The sequence below is a fragment of the Rhinatrema bivittatum genome, chromosome 11 (genome assembly GCF_901001135.1).
Source record: "Rhinatrema bivittatum chromosome 11, aRhiBiv1.1, whole genome shotgun sequence".
Taxonomy (NCBI): domain Eukaryota; kingdom Metazoa; phylum Chordata; class Amphibia; order Gymnophiona; family Rhinatrematidae; genus Rhinatrema; species Rhinatrema bivittatum.
Genome location: NC_042625.1, coordinates 79974362 through 79994331, shown reverse-complemented (window position 1 = coordinate 79994331; position 19970 = coordinate 79974362). Strand labels below are relative to the sequence as shown.

At 45.1% G+C, this 19970-nt stretch overlaps 1 protein-coding gene and 1 long non-coding RNA gene across 10 annotated transcripts in view; one reads left to right on the top strand and one right to left on the bottom strand.

The window, feature by feature from the left end:
* LOC115073136 overlaps positions 1-5642 on the top strand; it is a 32325-nt gene extending 26683 nt beyond the window's left edge. The window contains exon 2 of the long non-coding RNA XR_003851937.1: positions 1989-5642. This is a non-coding gene — a long non-coding RNA (uncharacterized LOC115073136). The remainder of the gene's footprint in view (positions 1-1988) is intronic.
* Positions 3944-19970, bottom strand: part of LOC115073131 (SPARC-related modular calcium-binding protein 1-like) — a 55108-nt gene continuing 39081 nt past the window's right edge. For 4 of the 9 annotated variants that reach the window (XM_029571323.1, XM_029571327.1, XM_029571324.1 and 1 more), the window contains 11 exons: positions 18618-18804; positions 17238-17446; positions 15171-15270; positions 14737-14787; positions 13873-13941; positions 11143-11220; positions 10761-10953; positions 10457-10539; positions 10259-10358; positions 9215-9484; positions 3944-4751 (listed from right to left, as the gene is read on the bottom strand). In XM_029571323.1, coding sequence (XP_029427183.1) covers positions 9244-9484; positions 10259-10358; positions 10457-10539; positions 10761-10953; positions 11143-11220; positions 13873-13941; positions 14737-14787; positions 15171-15270; positions 17238-17446; positions 18618-18804 — 1311 coding nt within the window. In that variant the 3' untranslated portion in view covers positions 3944-4751; positions 9215-9243. The remainder of the gene's footprint in view (positions 4752-9214; positions 9485-10258; positions 10359-10456; positions 10540-10760; positions 10954-11142; positions 11221-13872; positions 13942-14736; positions 14788-15170; positions 15271-17237; positions 17447-18617; positions 18805-19970) is intronic. The other 5 variants (XM_029571320.1, XM_029571322.1, XM_029571321.1 and 2 more) reach the window with 5 other exon arrangements.

Sequence of the window (19970 nt, the reverse complement as noted above, 5' to 3'; positions counted from 1 at the left end):
GACACAAAATTATGCAGAGTAGTTAAATCTTAAGTGGATTGTGAATTTGCAGGAGGACCTTGTGAGGCTGGAAAATTGGGCATCCAAATGACTGATCAAATTTAATGTGGACAAGTGCAAGGTGATGCATATAAGGAAAAATAACCCTTGCTGTGGTTACACGATGTTAGGTTCCACAATAGGAGTTACCACCCAGGAAAGAGATCTAGCTGATCATAGTGGATAATACATTGAAATAGTCAGCTCAGTGTGTTGTGGCAATCAAAAAAGCAAACAGAACGTTCGGAATTATTAGGAAGGGAATAGTGAATAAAATGGTGGACATCATAATGCCTCTGTATCGCTCCATGGTGAGACTGCACCTGGAATACCATGTGCAGTTCTGGTCGCCGCATCTCAAAAAAAGATATTGTTGCATTTGCGAAAGTACAGAGAAGGGCAACCAAAATGATAAAGAGGATGGAACAACTCCCCTATGAGAAAAGGCTAAAGAGGGTAGGGCCGCTCAGCTTGGAGAAGAGATGGCTGAGGGGAGATATGATAGAGGTCTACAAAATCATGAAAGGACTTGAACGGTAAATGTGAATAGGTTATTTACTCTTTTGAATAATACAAGGACTAGGGGGCACTCTATGAAGTTAGCAAGTAGCTCATTTAAAACAAATTGGAGAAAATTCTTTTTCACTCAATGCACAATTAAGCTCTGGTATTCATTGCCAGAGAATGTGGTTACGGCTGTTAGTGTAGCTGGGTTTAAAAAAGGTTTGGATAAGCATCTAGAGCAGAAGTCCATAAACTGCTATTAATCAATAAGGATTAGTAGCTTGGAATCTATTCATTTAATGTTTGGGTACTTGCAACTTGGTTGGCCACTGTTGGACACAGGATACTGGGCTTGATGGACCCTTGGTCTGACCCAGTATGGTAAATCTTATGCTCTTATGTAGACATAGATCTAATACTGACCTCAGCCACCAGTTCCCAGAAGTGATTTCCTGTAACTGCAAAATTCTTTTAAAAGTTTTCAATGGTAGGGATTCCCAGTGAAATAGTAAATGATCAAGAGGCAAGTTTATACCTTAACCACCAGGGGAAGGTAAATAAAAATTAAGTTCACTAGGATGTCTGTTTAGCACTCCCAGATTCACAGTTTGGTGGTAAAGTGTAAATGAATCTTTAAATATGTGTTTGATTCATTCCAGTTCCCTTCCTTCATCCAGCATTGCTTTAGCATTGGAATTCTTTTTGCGGATTATAAATTTGCAGCTTCTTGGTGTACCAGCTCATTCCACATACTTTACAGGCTACATAGAGGGCAACTTTGAGATCCTTTTACATGCGTCCAAAGGGCTTCACCCCTCTAATGCAGCTGTCTGAATACTGCCCCTCCTGCAGTGTGGCTAGGGTTGGCAGCTGGGCTTCAGATTCACTTAACAGGGGATGATCCACGTCTGGTTTTACTCTATTGCAGGCAGGGACTTCTAGTTCTGATTTCTCTTCTGCCATCCTTAAGAAGAGCAAGATTACAAGTCCCTACACGCAGGACTGGATCAACCCTGTTGGGTGAATCTGTGGCTGACTGCAACCACAAACATGGATAAAATTATATACACTTTGTACTTTTAGCTGCAGTAAATGGGGGAATTATTGGGGTGTATTTTGGTCATGGGAGGGAAAATAACTCATGTAGACTGCATTTTGAACTCTACGCAAATTATTTTCAAGGAAAAAAAGAAGCCCCAGAAAAAAACATAGGTGCAAATGTGTGAAAGCAGGAGAGGAGTAAATGGAAGGTTATTGGAGACAGGGATTTGATGACTGATTGCATTAGGTGGGCTAGGGAGTGGATGCGGCATGCTGGTTGAGATTGAGATTTAGTTCCCTGGATATATTAAATTTGATTGATGTTTGGGGAGGGGGGGGGGGGGGGGGAGGACAATTGTGATGAGGAAGGAAAGTATGCATTTTAAAATGTTCTGTTTTTTTAGGTTTAGATGCTGTTGCGTGTGCCGGCTGTGGCAGGCCCATGGTCGGGCCCACTTACCCCCGTTTGCCTGCTCCAGCGCCTGGTTCCACCTCTCTTGCGGCTGTGGGCAGCTGCCTCCATGCTTGGGCGGCTCCCGTTGCTCCCAGCTCCTCCGTGGATGTTCCTGCTCCGCGGGGAGACGCCACCATCTCGCACCACGCCTCTTCCTAGGTGCGCCCGTGCGCTCCCAGCCCGCGGCCCCAGATGATGATGTCACTGGGTCCCAGTATATAAGGCCGGGCCCAGCCAGTGCTTCCTTGCCTTGGCAACAGGTCTCCACGCTTGTCGTGTGTTTAGTTGCTGTTCCTCCGTTCCACTATGTTCTTGGTTCCCGGTTTGTTCCTGCTTCGACTGTGTTCCTGATTCCTGACCCTGCCTTGCTCCTGGTACCTGCTCCTGAGTTCCATGTCTACCCTGTTTGTCTATGCTACTGACTGATACCTGGCTTGACCCCTGCTTCGTCGGACTACGTTCCTGCTTGACTCTGGTTTTGACCCGTGTCCATTCGCCACTCCTCCTTGCCTGCCGCCTGCTCTGATCCTAGCCTGTTCTACCACAGCTCTGTTGAATCTACTCTGGACTTGGCCTTTCAGGCTCCGGCCTGTTCTTACTTTGGTGCCCCCTGTCTGCTCCAAGTTCCCATTGGCGCCCGGTTCTCCTGAACTCAGCCTTGCCTGGACTTGTTCTCTGATCTCAGTCACCGCTGCTGGCCCCTGGCTGATTCGCTCATCGCTTCCGAGAAGACCTCCGACGGAGGCCCACCTAAGACCAGCCAGCCCCGGTACCCAAGGGCTCAACCTGCGGGGAACGAGGGCTGGTATTGACAAAGCTCCAGCCACCCTCCGTCAATCAGCCAGCTCCGCCTACCGACGGTGGGGACCCGTAGGGCTTGCCCTGCGGGTACTGTCAATCCCACCTTGGCCCAAGGGTCCACCTCTGGCTATTAAGATAAAGTGATTAATAATTGTAAATTACTGTCACACCTATGACAAGTTTTAAAGCCAACAACCACATGTACTTTTGCATTGAAAATTGGGGCAAAGTTTGTGAATAAAGAGTAGCCATGCAATTTGTCCCAAAATGCAGACTTTGAAAGTTGCCCCTACAAGCTACATTTTTTTCTCTCTAGTAGGTCTTTCCTAGATAGCTCTGTATCGCTAAGACATCGATTACTCATCAGCTTTATGCCATTGCTTCACATTCTTTCAAAGCGGCCGAGATTGATCCGGTTTGCAAACTGAATTTCTACAGTGGGGAAAGCATGCACCCTCATCTCACTCCTCTCTTCGCGCCCATGTTCTTTGTATGTCCTGATGTCTTTTGGACAGTTTTGATTCCAACACTTAAAAAAAAACAACCCCAACCTAATTCACTGGAGACAGGAGAAATTCAGGATCCATTCAAATCTCTGCTGCATTGGTGGAGGCAGAGACCAGACCCACACTTCCTTCACCATCCAGACAAGGGCTGGTTTTGAGATTCTGTCACCCATAGGAAGAGGGCCATGGCTGTGCCCCTTTCAAGCTGGGCCGCTACATTGCCCTATAACAGGCAGAGGTAGGCTCCTCTTTGGTCGGCATATTTGGCGCTGTAGGCAGCGGCCTTTGTTGTTTTTTTGCCTGCATCTGGTCCTACCCAGCACAACACGCATGCTGGATTCAAAATTCATGCAAACTGCTTTGTATTTTATGACATCCTCTATAAGGAAACATATACAGTGCTATAATTCCATAATTTATCAGTAATAAAGGTTATATTTTATGAATACATTATAATGAAAAGAAATATTGTGGGAATTTTTTTTTTTTATATATATATATATATAAAAAGCTCTATATACCAGTATAAATAGAGAAAAACAACTCCTCCTATGTCTTGTCATCTACATGATAAGAAATTCAGGACTGAGCTGCAGTGATCGCTAACAGTCATTTACTATCTCAGTAGCCTGTGCTGGACCAACAGGTCTAGCACTGCAAGGGCCTGATCAACCCCCGACATCGTTACGACACATTCTGCAGTTCATAGTGCAATCAAAAGGCAAGGAAGGAAAAACTGGAGCAGATAACTCTTGGGATGAGAAAGAAGCAATGGAGCAGGACCTGTCCCGCAGCTCAGAAAGCAGGAATGGAAACGTGGGAGCAGGACTTCTCCCTGGATTAGAAGGAAGATTTGTCATGCAGGACCTCTCTCTCTCTCTCCCTCCCTATGCTCATGGGTGAGGGAGCAGGACCTCTTCCCCTCCTACCTATGGGTGAGGGAGCAGAGATAACAACCCCAGCAGAACCTCTGCCTTCTATACCCCAGGAAGCAGGGATGCAAGAGCTGGAGCAGGACCTCTCCTATCCCCCCTCAAAAAAATGAGGGAGCAGGGATACAAGAACAGGATCTCTCTCTCTCTCTCTCTCTCTTGCAGGGGGGAGGGGAGTGAAAGAGTGGGGATGCATCAGCTTCATCAGGACTTCTCCCTTCTACCCCCAAGCGAGAAAGCAGGTATACAAGAGGACCTCTCCCCACCTGGTGAAGGAGCAGAAGGATGAACAAACAAGGTTGCAAGAACTACAGCAGGATCTTTTTAACCCCCCCCCCCCCCCTCCAGGTGAGACAATAGGGACACAAGAGCTGGAGCAGGACTTCTTCCCAGCGGGTGAGGCAGCATGGATGCACGAGCGGGAGCAGGACCTCTCCTTCCGCAGGGGAGAATGCACAGCACACCTCCGAATACCTGCAAGCAGAGCACAGTGCGTGAAACTTCGGCCTAAATGTAAAGATCTCGCTCTTTTTCCAATTCAAATTTCTCAAGTGGATTTGTTTTCTCCATAAGAAACAATAATGGTTTAACTCAACTTTTATATTTTGGTTCCCTGGTAATTCAATGCAATTCACACCCACTAGAATCCCCTGTAAATTGGAATTAAAAAAACAAAACCGACATTCCAGTCTAAGCTTCCACACTTTGTGCCTAATTTTAAAAACATTTACATGCAAAACTAGGTTTTACTCAAATAAATGCACTTATTCAAGTAAGTGGGCTTTTGAAAATTGCTACAATAGTTGAATTGTCCATAGGATTTACATGTGTGAGTGCACTTTAGACACAGAAATGGCTTTCAAAAATTGCTACAAACAGTAGTTACATTGATGCATGTAACTCCTTTTGAAAACGCACCTGTTTGTATATAAGCACAAACAGTTTTCTTCCTTGTCTTCAGTATATTGCAATCATGGAGGTGGACGGTTAAGTCTGCAGGTACACTGCACATTTTCAGAGTGAACGTAAGCTGTGTAAGTTAGCTTTGAGAATAGTTGAGAAATTGGCTGAGTCCATACATGCATTCACCCTCTTTGGAGGGCATAACTTAATGTGGGTACATGTCCATGCATACAACTGTCCCATCTCCCCTCTGCCCCCTCTGCCCCTCCCCAGTGCAAATAAAGTGCGTGTGAAACCGGGTTACATCTGTAAAATTTACGTGCACAGAGTCTGGGTCAGTTTTAGAATAAGTCATTTATGAGCATAAAACTAGGTTTCAGGCGCAAAAAGAAGGGTTTGAAAATTACCCCTGCAAAACTGGAACCGATCTGTTCCCAGGTAATGTCAAGAAGCTGAGAAAAATCACAGAACAGAACAAGCCCCGATGGCAAAGAGGAGACTGGAGCGATCCCAGCGCGTTAGCCGAGGCAGGACTGGGCTTTCCTCGCTTGTTTTGCAGGTTTCAGCTTCCACAATGGAGTTGACTAATGCAGAACAGAGTCACTTACTTTCACCTTGAGACCAGAGGCCGATATTCAAAAGAAACCAAGTGCCTGCCTAAGGCATCTCAGGTGCCAAAAGTTAGGAAAGATTTCAGTCAAACTTAGGCAGCTAGGCTTTTGGGCTGAAAATTCTCCTAACTTTAGGAACCCCCCCCCCCCCCTCAATTTAAGCTCCTAACTTACATCCTCCAACTTGACCATGGCCCCCCTGGCCTTCCCCACTTCTTAGGGGCCTGCATTCCCAATCAGTTTTTGAAGGCGCCAGTATAGGTGTCCATCTCCCAAGGACAGGCCCCCCCCCCCCCCCCAATCCATTTTGAAAAATGACCCCTGGTGGGCCATGCTGGAGAGACCGACAGGAAGAAAAAGCTGAAGAAGAGTGCAGCACCCCAAGAGGAGAGACCGAGAAGAAGAGACAATGCAAAGAGAAGATGTTAAAAACCAAAGAGCAGAAAGGGTCAGTGCAACGGTGTCACCCAGAGAGTAACTCCAGCTAACTCCAAGCCAACAGGATCACTTGGTCCTGCTCGTTAGATTTCCATCCCCTAAGCGTGCGGGCATGCATGCCTATGACTGCCAGAGTGTTTAGAGCGGAATTCAAGTCATCGGTGATGCCTTGGGGTTAGTGGATGCTTCATCCAAGGCCGCAGACGGCGTATGCGTGGGCATGGGCGGGTAAACCATGAAAGAGCTCCTGCAGCTGGACTCCTCGTCCTGGCTTTGAGAAATGGGAGTCTCACTCCATGCAGCTGCGCGAGACCTCTCTCGTAGGCCTGCTTTTGCTCTCCACGAGGATGCTTCTTTGTGCCTGGTTTCTACGTGCTCTTAACCATAGTGAAATAGAGTGGGGGGTATTTTTTTGAGCTGGCAGTTTCCTCCTGTTTGCAGCTCAGCCCAAACCAGGCCTGGGAGCTGGTGCCGTGAGCCTCCATTTGCGACTACACTGGGGATTTTTTCTCCCCCTTATTTTATATCCTCTCTCACGTTATTGTGGTCCAGTCACTGCAGTGTCAGTCCTTGGCCAGACTACATGTACCCAGCCTCCTTTCAAAACCCTGAAATAATGGGTCCTAAATCTGGCCACTAGGATGTCCTAAATGTTTTCCGTCTGTTCCTATAGTTTCTGTTTAGATTCAGAGTTTAACAAAAATGTCAGAGTCTTCCCAGGCTGCAATACCTTTCAGTGGACCAATATAAGCTAGAGATTGCTTTCTTTAAGCATTTTGTTCATTTTCCATTTAGTTTTAAAAGTTATGATACAGATGTTAATTTAGCTTGATCACTTTTCATTACTTTTTCTGTGTTGCACATATTGAATTCACTTTTATGTTAAATTCAATTTATAGACTGCCACCTTGTGACTGATTGTTGTATTTTACCTTTTTTCCCCAACATCCAGTCTCTGTTATTTTAACTTTGTGTTTTTATAAATCATAGTTTGGCTTCCTACCTAGCCTGTTTCCGATTATTTTGCTTTAGAGCATTTGCTATTATTCCGTGTTAAGTTTAGCACTTTTATGTACCATTTTCTTTTATTATTTAATGTTCATCAAATTCATATTTTCTGCATTATTTTATTCTTATTTTAGCAGAATTATAACAGCATTCAATGTCGTCTTGTTTTAACTATAAACCATTCTAGTATACATTTTTATGAATTATGGAAAAGTTACTTGCTGGGTAATACCACATGACACTTGTTCACTAGCAGCTTTCAGTTGTCTTTATTACTACATATGAAACATGGGCTCCGGAGTATCTAAACCTCCATTGCTTCCCTATATCTGAGGCAGAGAGTTTCCAGAGTGCAGCGGGCTCAGGAACTGTGTGCAGAAGGCATGGTTTGCAATGGCTTTGATCGTCTTAGGACTGCCTGCGCCATCCTGAGGATGCTGAAGCACAAGGAGTGTTTCTGTGTGACGGCAGCAGCTAACACCTTCCCTCTCTCTGAAGGCATCAAGGTCAGTGGTGACTTAAGTAACAACTGGGAAAATCTCAGGGCAGGATTTGAAGGCTACTCTCTAAGCACAGGCTGAAATGAGAAGCCAGCTGAAGTACAGGCAGCTACACGGGGCAGGGTGATAGGTACTGAATGCTACTGCCCCGAGGTCCATATTCAATGCCGCTTAGCTGAATACGTTTTGACTTATCCAGAGAAGTGGCAGCGGCTGAATATCTGCTTGGGATCAGCAGCCTCTGCCACTTAGCCAGATAAACTACTGATCTGGCTACATGGTAGGCGGAGCAGAGGCCTAACTGGGAGGAGCTGGGTTAGCCGGATACCTTAGTCACACTGAAGACTTGCCCTAAAGTTAGCTGGAAATACCAGCTCAGCTGGATAATGGCTACATATGGATCCCTATGTTTATAAACACAATTTGAGCCTTACAGAGGAACAGAAAGGATATACAAGCCATCCTGTGTGCATTGGCAGATTATTTCAGGCTTGCAAACAAAACAACAAAAAGGAGTAATATATGCAAGCAGGCATACATGTCAGCCAGGAGAGATCAGCCGCAGCTTCATGCACGACTACGCTCGCAGTAGGCTACCTTCAGAGCTTTCTAACAGACTGTAGGACATTTTACAATAGAAAGTTGTGCATATGCTGAACAAAGAAAAAAAAGGTTACTAATGTTCACTTACAGGTTGATGCCACCTTCTGGCTAATTGTTATATTTTACAGTTTTTCTATGTTCTGTCTCTGTTGTGACTTTAACCTTCTGTGTTGCTTGCGGGGTAATACAAGGCATCTGTTCACTAGCAGCTTTCAGTTGTCTACCTACGAAACAGGCCGTCTCTGCACTAGGCACAACACTAACAAAAAAGTGTCCCATTCCTCTCCTCCCTGTGTATCTTACCCTATCTGTAGTCAAAAAGGGGGATGAAGTGATCCTCAGTCATTCCTGCCCTGCTGGTGCCGTAATCCAAAATGGTTCTGGCCAATGGTCAGTCAAGGCTATTTTTGGATTACGCCTCCAGCAGGGCAGGAGTGATTGGGGATTGCCCTTTCCTGCTTTTTGACCACAGATGGGATAAGATATCATTGGGGGGGGGGGGGGGGGGCTTTGATCACCAACAAAATGAAATTAACCCATGCCCATACTACAAGCATTATCTGAAAGTGATGTGGAGGAGCTCTGAGGAAATGACATCCAAGTAAGTAGTCTCCAAAACTTCATCTTAAGACAATAAAAAGGTTCTACAGCCTGGAAGGAACACAGTTTCCCCGGGCTGGACACTAAAGGCGGGTCGGGCACCAAGCAAGCCCGCCCAAAATATGGAACTTGCTGAAGATTCAGAAGGAAACCAGGCAGAAGAAAGAGGGCGGGCGCACTTATTTCAAAGAAGCAAAGAAATGGGGGCCCCTTTGTGAATGCATCTGCCTACAAGGGAGGGAGGGAGGGGGGGGGGGGTTGTACATGCATTTACCTGCAAAGGTACTGACTTACAGAGCCGTGTTAGCTGAGCCCCAAGCACCCCTTCAGCTCGTGCAGCGAGATGAGTTTGTCATTCGTCACGTCGCAGTACTCCATGAACTTCCGGACACAGCGCTTGGGCCGCGTGTTCTTCTTCACGTAAACCTTGAAGGGCCGGATCTCCCACTCATTGAGCGTACTGCTGAAATCTTTATCCAGGCGCACAAAGTGCCAACGCACCACCCGCTCCTCCAGTGTGGGTCCTGGACTCTCATCAAGTAGTCTTTGAAAGGAGAGAAAACATTGGACTGGCACCTCTACTTCATTTGGCATTCTGTGTTTTTCATCTTAGGGTGGCCGACAGGCCCTCAGCTCCAAAGCAGCTTCCTACGGCTCTTATGTCAGTCCACCAGGTGTCCCTTAGGGGCGCTGAACTACTGCTTCAGCCTTGGCCACCCCACTGCACGCCCCTGCCTGCTAGGGGTCCTTCTCGTTTGGGTTTTGTTGGTTCTCTTGCTCTACGAACGAGGGCAGGCGGCACCCAAGCTTTCCTTAGGCCATGCAAGGTACGCCATGACAAAACCAGCCCAGACCCAAGGTGGCTCCTGAACAAGCACGACCCAAGCTCACATTTCCAAAGAACAAGGAAAAGATTTGGATTTATTTTACCGTACGTGTTAGACTGTAAAAGCTTGGGGGAAAAAAAGGAGATTTATGAGGCCAAGGGGAGGGCACTCTCCTTCCCAAGAAAGTGCGGTGAGTGAGGGAATATTTTAGGAGGAAAAATGGTTGAATGTTCTTTTTTTTCGTCTTAGGAAGTTCCTGATTAACAGGAAGTTCGAGACTTCATTATTGGTTATTGAATACAGGCCTGAGGCAAAGAAAGGAGAATCAGTGGCAGGTCAGATTGTTGAAGATGGGCGTGCATGGTGAATGATAGATGTGTTTTTGACTAAAAGAGTGTGCAGTGGCAATTCTGCCTATACAGTATATTTATAGGAACTCTGCTCCCTGCCGCTGCCCCCCCCCCCCCCCTGGATAATACTGACACACTCACCTCCTGTAACTGAGGGGCAACATCCTGGACTGCATCATATCCGAAACTAGTGCTTTCACCACACTGGACAGAAAGTCTGTCTTCTTAGCCCCCGGACAGCCTATGTAAGAGAAAAGACCCATCAAACATGGCAGATGTGCGCTGTAGGCTCTGCAGGAGGCGAGTGCGCTGTTCTCTTCCCCTTGTGCATCTGCTCACCCGGAAGGACCCGCTCACGATACAGAGAAACCATTTCTGCGCTTTTTGCCGTGGAGTCAGATTCACAGTGTGGAGGAAAGGTTCTGTATGGAAAATAGAGAACGCCCTGCGTTAATGAACGTTCTGGCTTCGTCTCTGTGCATATGCCGTGTGTCTGTGGTGTATCTTCTGGGGTTGCCCATGTCTGTGGGCGTGTGCCTTACTGAGTGTGCTTACGAATGCACAGGGCCTGTTCGTGGGCGTGCCTGTCTTTTTTTTTCTGTGCATGCCACTTCGGTGTGTTTTGTGTCTGCGAGGTACTGACCGGGAGGACGTTCCTGGGATTGGTTTCCCTGTCTCCTTGCGCACGCACCAGCAGTAACCGGTAGCTTGATGGCATTGCACGGACCTGAAGCTCCCGTCCCTCTCACATTCGGGGATAAAGGCGCCCTCATGCTGGTGCTGGCGGGCCTCATCCACGGCATCTCTCCGTTCACGCTCACATGAAGGGGGATATTCTGAAGAAGGACATACCACTTGCACGACTCTCTCAAGGATTACGCAGCATACGCCTTGTCTTGTACTGGTGGGTTTCTCGTCCTTGTCCCTCCCCCCCCCCCCCCACCTTTCCCTGCAACTGATGTTCTCACTCCTCTCCCATAAGCTGGGTGCTCTCCTCTTCCTTCTCCCCTATGCTGGGTGCTTACCTTGTGGCCGTTTCACTGTGCGATTTGGTTTAGCATCTGGGATGATAATTGGTATAAGAACTGGCAGAGAAGTTCCTTCTGAAACACAATAAAATAATAATTAAAAAAAAAATCCCTGGACCCACAAAGAACCATGCACAGAATTTTCAAGAGACAGGAAGAGGTCTGAGTGTCAGTATCACTGGGAAGGTTCCCAGTCATTTGTGCGATTGTGTTGCTGGGAAGATAACTTTGTGTGTGTAAAATCAGCTACCAGTACCCCTGGGGTTCCACAATGTTCAGATTTTTAGCCACATTAGGAAGAAGCATTCCCAGAGATTATGTTGGGAAGGGAAAAAACACACACATGTGGATTGCATTTTCAAATCTACATTTGCTGTTTTCCCATGAAAAAACAAAAAAGTACCTGCAGAAGACGCAGATGCAAACATCTGTGGGCACTTTGTACCCACGGCAAGTTTCAGAGCAAAAGCATGTGCCCACTTCCTGTTTGAAAACCGGGGCAAAAATCTGCAGGTAAAAAATATCTGCGGACTCTCTCCCCCCTAACGCACAGTCTGACAATTGTCCTTCACTCCTTAAGGATATCAGAGGCAGTGCCAAAATTTAGGCCCCTCGTTTCAGCTGAATTTCCATCTGCTATTCGTTTTCCTAGATTCAGTTCCTAATGCTGAAAATCAGTGCTTAAGCACCTTCCCCCCCCCCCCCCCCCCCCCCCCATCCCTGTAGCCATCCACTTTCTAAGCTCCTATATTTAGGAGCCTCAGGAAACAAAAAAACCTAAATTTAGGAACTCAGCCTGGTAAATTTTCAAAAGGGCTTATTTAGGAGCCTAACACCCAAAGGTCCCAATATAATAGGTGTGTTAGGGAAGCATAGTTATGTTTACTACTTTACTATGTACACAAAAATGTACCCACACATTAGCAGGCTCCCATGTAGATCCCTAAAGCCCGAATGCAAGCTTTCCTAATGCCTGGTCAGAGGCAGAGTAAAGTTAACTTGCTGTGCAGCAGTGTCTTCCTGATGTGGTGGTCCTGGATAGGAACCCCTGGTCTGGGACAATGCTGGCATCAGTAGCCCCAGAAATGTGAATTAACTTTACTCTACTTCTGACCAGGAGTTAAATTACAAACCTGAAAAAACAAACAGACAAAGCATTGGGGTATCCGAATCCAGACACCCTCTGGACACTTAAGCCAGGGGATTCTGCCTCAGGATTTCTGAATCATAGATGCAAAATTGTTGTATGTGCTATTGATTGTCGTTACATAAGCTCTTTGGGGAGAGCACTTACAGTAGTGCAGTTGTCACAATTGTACAATGCGGTCATCTCATGCTTCCCTAGATTTATTGCAGTTTTGTGCCAACCATCTCTCCGTTTCCCTGTTGTCATGCAGTTCTGCTGCCAGCTACTCTTCTGCACCGAGATGAACCAGAGAAGCAAGCGGCAACAGCAATAGTTGTATGCACAGCCAGTGCTGCGCAGTGGAGAGTCACATTACTGTAAGTGGCAGCCTTGAAGACAACTGTGACACTGGTGCTAATAAGCACTTTTTTACCTTTATGCTTTAGTATGTCTTCAGTTTTATGCTCCAAAACCAAGGTTCATGCACATTAAACATGACTTGTGGGTGCTATTCTTTTTTTTTTTTTTTTTATATGCACATTTTTGGCTATGTGCATTTAACTCAATACATTAGCATATTCCTGGATCAGGAATTAATTCTTTTTAGCATGTGCAGAAAAAAAAAAAAAAAGTGCACTGTTTTACTCAAGTCTTATTACATCAAACCCAAGAATGTACCTCAACCCTTGGAAAACAATACAGATTTTTTTTTTTTTTAAAGTATGGTGAGGGGAAAGTCCAGCGTGATTAAGGTCCTCCGTGAGAGATTCTTATATGAAGAAATGCACAAACGTTTCCTCTGCTTCCCAAAGCACACAACGCAAAAAAACTGCAGACCTTTTTCTTCTATGTTCTTCATGAGGACGGCGATACCAAGATTTCAATTTTCCGTCCACTGACCTGCAAGATTTCATCTGGATAATATTCTACCTGGGTAAAACCTAACCAGATAAAGAGGCAAGGCGGGGGGGACATTCTGAGGGCATGGTCCAAAGTTATTTGGACAGCACCGATATTGAGCGCTATCTGGATAAACTTACGATGCAGATTTGGTCAGGTAAAGCACAGTCCTGAAGTTAAGCAGAGTAAATTTGGGCAGGCGTATTCAGCTGCAGACTTAACCGGGCAAGTCCCATGGTATCTATCAATATGGACTGCCATAATTTTCTGTTTTGCATCTCCATACATAGAAGCACATTGATTTCACAGAAAATTCACCATCAGTTTCAAAGAATATGCCACTTTTTGTCTTTTCGTACTAAAGATTTGACATCAGTCCCAATAGTGAAAGTTTATGCAAAAGGACAAAAAATAAATGAATTTCTCCCCAAATTCTTTGCGAATATAAATAGTTACTTTTCATGTGTCTTTGGTTGTGTGGCCGTCACTGAGAAAAAGTGCTGGGCAGAACTGCTTCCTTTTCCAGTAGATGTAAGCCACCTGCTTTAGCAATGGTCCTTACATAGGGTTAGGTGATCCACCCCAGCTCCTCCCACAGCCAAAGGTCTCCGGCCCTATGCTTGGATCGTATGTGTATCAATCTTACAGGCTGTTGCTGGGTGTTTCGAGAGGTCCACGGCTGAGCGCAGAACCAGATTTACCTTCTTCCTTGTGCTGTGCAATGACTGGAAGGCTCTCTCGGGTTGGCTGAGGTCTCACCACTTCTTCTGCTTGCAAGGAAGAAAAAAGGGCAAACACAGCTATTACAGAGGTTAATGCCATCTACTCTTCCAACGGCGTGGGACAGTCAAACAAACAAAACAAAAAAAGTCATGCACCGGCTAGGGTTCCACTTCTAGCACCATCTTCAGAGCCCCATTCTCACAAGGGAAACACCAGCCTGTCAGTTCCCATGAATAATAGGAACAGAAAGGGGGCTGCTTGCTCTTGGTACCAGCATTCGCCACGGCCTGGCACAAAGCGAGGCAGTAATTCACTGAAAGCATAACGTCGCACAGACCAAAGAAAGGAGCAGCTGGCACCTTGTCGATGTTTCCTAGTGGGCATTTGGAGTCAGGATGTTGTGTTGAGCTGTTCTGACTTAGCCCAATGACTGTGGTTGCACTGGGGGGGGGCGGGGGAGAGAGAGAGTTCCCCTGGGCCTGGCAGCAGTAAAGAGTTTGTACCTTTGTTTTATACTGTTTTGCTAACGTATAATCATGTTCTTTCATCTGCTTAGCACATACTATTGATAGAAGTGGAATATAAATATTTTTCAATAAATAAATAGATAAGTGTGTGGAAGTTAGCACATCGGCTGTCCTGAGGACCCGAATCGTAGGTTTTGCTGGGAAGCTCTCTCCAATCCTCCCAATGGTTCCTCTCCTGTGCAAGTGCCAATCGCATGCTTAGCTGGTTAGTAGACTCAGAACCCAGACACTTGACTAATTAGTGACCTGTGCAGTTGGCACTTGATTGGGTCACTGCCCTCATTACTGGCATAGCTTGGAGCTAGAGAAGCTTACCTCTCCTCGATGAGTTTAGGTCTGGCCATAAAGGTCTCGCAGGGTAAGGGCCTGAATGAGACAAAATGAGAGAGACGGAACAAGAGACAGAAGAGTGGAAGAAAAGGATAAGAGAGAGAGAGGAAAGGACACAATTATTTATAAGTTTTGTATTCGCTGCTTCTTTCCCTTTCTAAGCTCCTTCATTCTCCGTCAAGTCTCAGAATGCCCTAATCCTAGTAATACTTTGGGCAATGCGGGAGGACTTGTGGCATGGAAGAGCTGGGAGCTCCTTTTAAAACGAGCCCTGCTGATGTCCGACTCTCTGTACCGGTAACGGGGGGGTAGGAGGCTGTGCTAGTAATGTGGAAGGAAAACATGCTAGGGATGGTGGAGACGTCACCAGTTACAGCATAAAATGTATCTGAGGCTGAAAGAGAAACTTGGGGGGGTACCTGTGCAGTTAGGGGTGTGGTTGAGGACGGAGGTGCCACTGACTGGTTTGCCCTCTGTGGTGGCACACCAGCAATAGCCGGTCTGCTTGTGGCACTGCACCTGTGATACAGCAGGAAAACAGAAGCAGCTAAATACAACCAGCTTTAATACCTTTTAAAGAAAAAAAACAAAGAGTTGTCACAACACAATAAAATACTGGCACCAAAGAGAATGAGGAGGAACTATACCCCCTGGAAAAACAGGAACCGCACTATTAGATCTGGTGGTGTTTAGTGACAGTATAGCAGAAAGCCGAGGGTGCAGAGTCACGGAGCAGAGAGCTGGGAATAGGATCCTCGACGCAGGGATCCCCATAGCAGAAAACGCAGATGGAGAACAAGTGATTCAACATGGGGGAACTCGCAAAGTGGGAGTGTGGGGATCAAAGGCAGACAACTGTTTTCACTGAGATTTATAGAAAGAAAGAAGGCCAGGCAAGCCTCTTAATTATGAGTTCAGTTTTCAAACGATTTTACCCGGGTGATTAAACAGTTACCCAGGGCTGAAAATGTCTCCTCCCCCTCTGGGCTGGGGGAAGAGAGAAGATGGCAGACAACGCACAAGGATTTCATTTTGAAATCCCCGAGCTGGCCCCAAAGTTTCAAAGGGAAATTCCATGGAGGGGTTTTCATTCAATGCCAGAGAATGTGGTTAGTGCAGTGGTTAGTGCAGTTAGTGTAGCTGTGTTTAAAAAAGGATTGGATAAGTTCTTGGAGGAGAAGTCCATTACCTGCTATTAAGTTCACTTAGAGAATAGCCACTGCCATTAGCAATGGTTACATGGAATAGACTTAGTTTTTGGGTACTTGCCAGGTTCTTATGGCCTGGATTGGCCACTGTTGGAAACAGGATGCTGGGCTTGATGGACCCTTGGTCTGACCCAGTGTGGCATTTTCTTATGTTCTTAAATCACCCTGGCCTGCAAGCTATTGCAGGGTTTAAAACCTAACCCTTACATTAACTGGAATTTAATATGCAAAGTACTAATAAACTCCACTGAATATAATTATGCAGTGTGCTTGGCCCTGCCCCCCCCTTTTTTTTTCATTTTTGCCCATTTCTGTACAAAAAAAGGGTCAATAGGCAAGCAGCAGAAGATCCCTTGGCACCAAACTTAACACATTTGTGGTTAGCATTGGAGAGCTCTGTAGCCTTCATCAGGTCAATGCAACATGAGCTCCTTCTGCACCAACCTGATGAAGAGAGAAGAGCAGCCTTTGAAGGCTAGTCCCATGTCTTTGTGGGACTATCATGGCAACCACACTACTCTATTAAAAAAAAAAGTCTGTTTCTGGCCACCGCTTCCTGTCTGCAGCCGCTGGCACCCACCCATATTATAGGTATGTGCTATTGGTTTTGGAACGACAAGCAAAACACAATGAAAATGGGTGATTTCATTGTGTGTCGTTTCTAATCTGAAACTTCCTTTCATTTAGTCATTTTTAGTGAATGCTAAAATGATTTAGCATGGGCTAAAACAGCAAAATTAAAGAAAACAAAACAAAAAAATAAAAATGAAACCTTTTTTTTGCAAGAACACCACTATTATACATGGCTGTAGTTTGGTAATATTGGTAAGACCGAGGGGGCCATCTATCCTATTCTTCACATGGATTTGACTTGGAAAAAAAAAAAAAAGATAAATAATGACTTTCACACTTGTTATAAGAATCTTAATGTTATTGGGTGTCAATGCCTAAAACCAAATAAAGAGATTGTGAAAAAAAGAGGGCGATATATTAATCACCCACTGACAAACAAATTGCAGTAAGCAAGCAAAGTGAAGATATAGTTTTGGGATTGTTTTGTCAAATAAAGGGGACAGATCCCTCCAAAGAAATGTTGTTTAGTTAGGAATACTTACACAGTGAACACTGCATAAGTATGGATCATTCCTGATCCATTTGTTTTGAGGGAATACGACTGCTCCCATCTTGCTGGTAAAATGCATTAGAAATTGGAAAATAAAGCTGACAATATGAGAAAAACATGTAGCAAGAAGTCAGCCCCTGTGTCCCTCTGAGTACCTGTAGAAAGGAGCCGTCCTCTTTACATTCTGGGACGTAGACTGAATGGGACGGGCCTCGGGCTTGGGCAAGTGCTGCTGCACGGTCCTCCTGGCATCTGGTCAGACTTGCATCTGGAAAGCCAAAAAGGTCATATTTATAGAAGAGGGAACACAAGGCACACAGGGGGCTCTCATTTCTGGTCAAACGGCTTCTTGATTCTTCATTCACTGGAGAAGAAAGTAGGATGTCATTGTAGAACCTTCTTTTATCTAGCAAGATCCTATACACTATGCCCTGGGATATTTCTGAAGAAAAAAAAAAAGTTGACTTCATAGATATAAGGGGCAAAAATGGGTCCACCAGTGATTATATCACTTTGAGCAAAAACAGAAGAGTTATTAGTGAATACTGTGATGCAGCTCAGTGCTGAGATACAGAAGAGCTAGCAGTAAATGCAATGAAACTACAGTGCTCAGAGGCACATGACAGGCACCTCAATCCCACACTCAAATCTAATCTGTAGCTAGGCTGAAAGGCTACCATCAGAAATGTAGCAAGATTCACCTGCAAAAAAAGACAAATTGTTTAAATTAAAAGCCATTTGCTCTGGAAACATTTTAGACAAGCTACAAAAGGGATATTAATGGATGGTGTAATGTTTTATAGTGCTATGAGACAGAAGAGCATTAATAGTTTCACTGAAGCATTACCACAGAGTATTTTATGGTTTTGCAGACGGCCAAAAGCTAAGTGATCCCAATCAGCAGCCAGCAAGGGCTTAGAACTTAATACAGAATATGACAGAGAACATGATGGCAGATATGGGCCATTAGCCTCATCCAGTCTGCTCAGTTTTGTTCCCAGAATAATGACAGACCCCAGCTGATCTCTGGCGTTTCCCTGACTTCTCCATCTCTAAGGATCCTCTGCACTTATCCCAGGCCTTCTTGAATTCTGTTACTGTTTTTTTACCTTCACCACCTCTGCTGGAAGGGACATTCCATACATCTCCAACATACTTTCCCCCCCTTGGCCTCTCCCAGCTAGAAACTTCATAACCCACAGGAAACGTCTCCACGGGAAAGTGGCAGGTCCTAATCCACGCACAGAGTTCAGCAAAGTCATCTCCCAACAGAGAATGACTGCCATGCCACAGGAAGGGGTTCTGTCAAGGACTGTGCTGAGAGCAAGGCACATTTCATGTGACAGCGCATAATATAAGAAGCTTTAGGTCTTGTAATCTACAGCTGTGTAATGTTAATAATTCTCCTCTGTAGACTGGGTTTTTATTAATCTAGGACATAAATATGAATGGCGTCTTAACTAATCTTCAGCTTTTACCCCTCCCAGATTTCACAAATCCCCTCCCTACAGAGAGAGACAATGAAGGTAACGTACTGTTTGCTTTCTTACTATTGCACTGGGAGCGTGGTGTGGCTTCCAGCAGGGGGTTCTGGCACTTGGCCCTCTGGAAGGCGCAGAGGGATTTGTAGAGTTTTCCATCTGATCCGCAGATAGGCTTGTGGCGGTCCCGAGTGCACTGCATGTTGCAGAGGGCTCCCCGGTCACTCTCGGAGATTATAAACTGAAAACAAGAGGACAGAAATAGTCAATGCTTATTCCAGACAGGGTCAGGAGGCTCAGTTGCCCAGCCTGTTATTTTTGTTCTGTTTGACAAACTCCAAAACAATTCTGTAGCATTTAGTGAAAATGATAATTGCCTTCATTTAACTGGTACATGCATTTCTGGGATATCGTCTTAATTCTCTCAGTCTGATGTATTTAGGGTTTCCCCCATAGGCACAGAATGATATGCATGTCAACTGTGAGTGACAGTGCATTACAGCAGGGGTCCTGGAGGGTTTTCAGAATAACCAAAATATGCAAAATGAACCCTTTTCTTGGACCAAGTATATGCAAGCCTATCTGAAAAATTCACATTCTGAAAACCAAGCCTGGTTGTTGCCCATGAAGACCAGCACTGGGCACAACTCTATTTGTACATCCTCCCTAGACACACATGGGGGTGCGACTGCACCTGTCTGTCTCAACATATCACCACTCCAAAACCAGATCAAAGTGATTTACAACATATCCTTCTGTGTCTGTGCATGCCCGATGGTATTGGAGCTTACAGCTGCACAAAGGTGTCTATGAAGGGCATAGTTTATCAAATGTATGAAGGGCCTATGAAGGGCATAGTTTATCAAATGTAAATATTGTGCTGTTCAATTTCTCCCCTTCCATCCCAAGTTTATTTTCCTTGTTTTTTGTAACTTTCCCTCTCCCTTTTTCTGATTCACTGTATTTAAAGTTCAAGGTTCTTATTGAAAATATTGTTTTTTACGTTACGTTATGCTTTACACTCCTTGTTATTTGTAAACCGGGTTGATGTGATGCCTATCATGAAACTCGGTATAACAAAAACAATAAATAAATAAATAAAATAAATAAACTATATACTGTGCAAATGGCAGTGACTTTGGGGTAAGGAGGAAAAGCTTAAGCTAGCAATTGGGGGAATAGTGCCAACCAATTCCATGTCATCCTGTTAAGCACAGAAAATCAGGTCTGGACCAAAATCATATCTGTAAATGGGCGTTGTTGTTATTTAGTAGGTTAAGATATCTTTTAAGAAAATGGACAAACAAAAATGGATGTTGTATTGCATGAGTTTAGGAGACCAGAGAGGTCTCTTTTTCAGATGGGACTGTGAAGCTGCAAGAAAAAGCTTTTCTATACAGAGCAGGG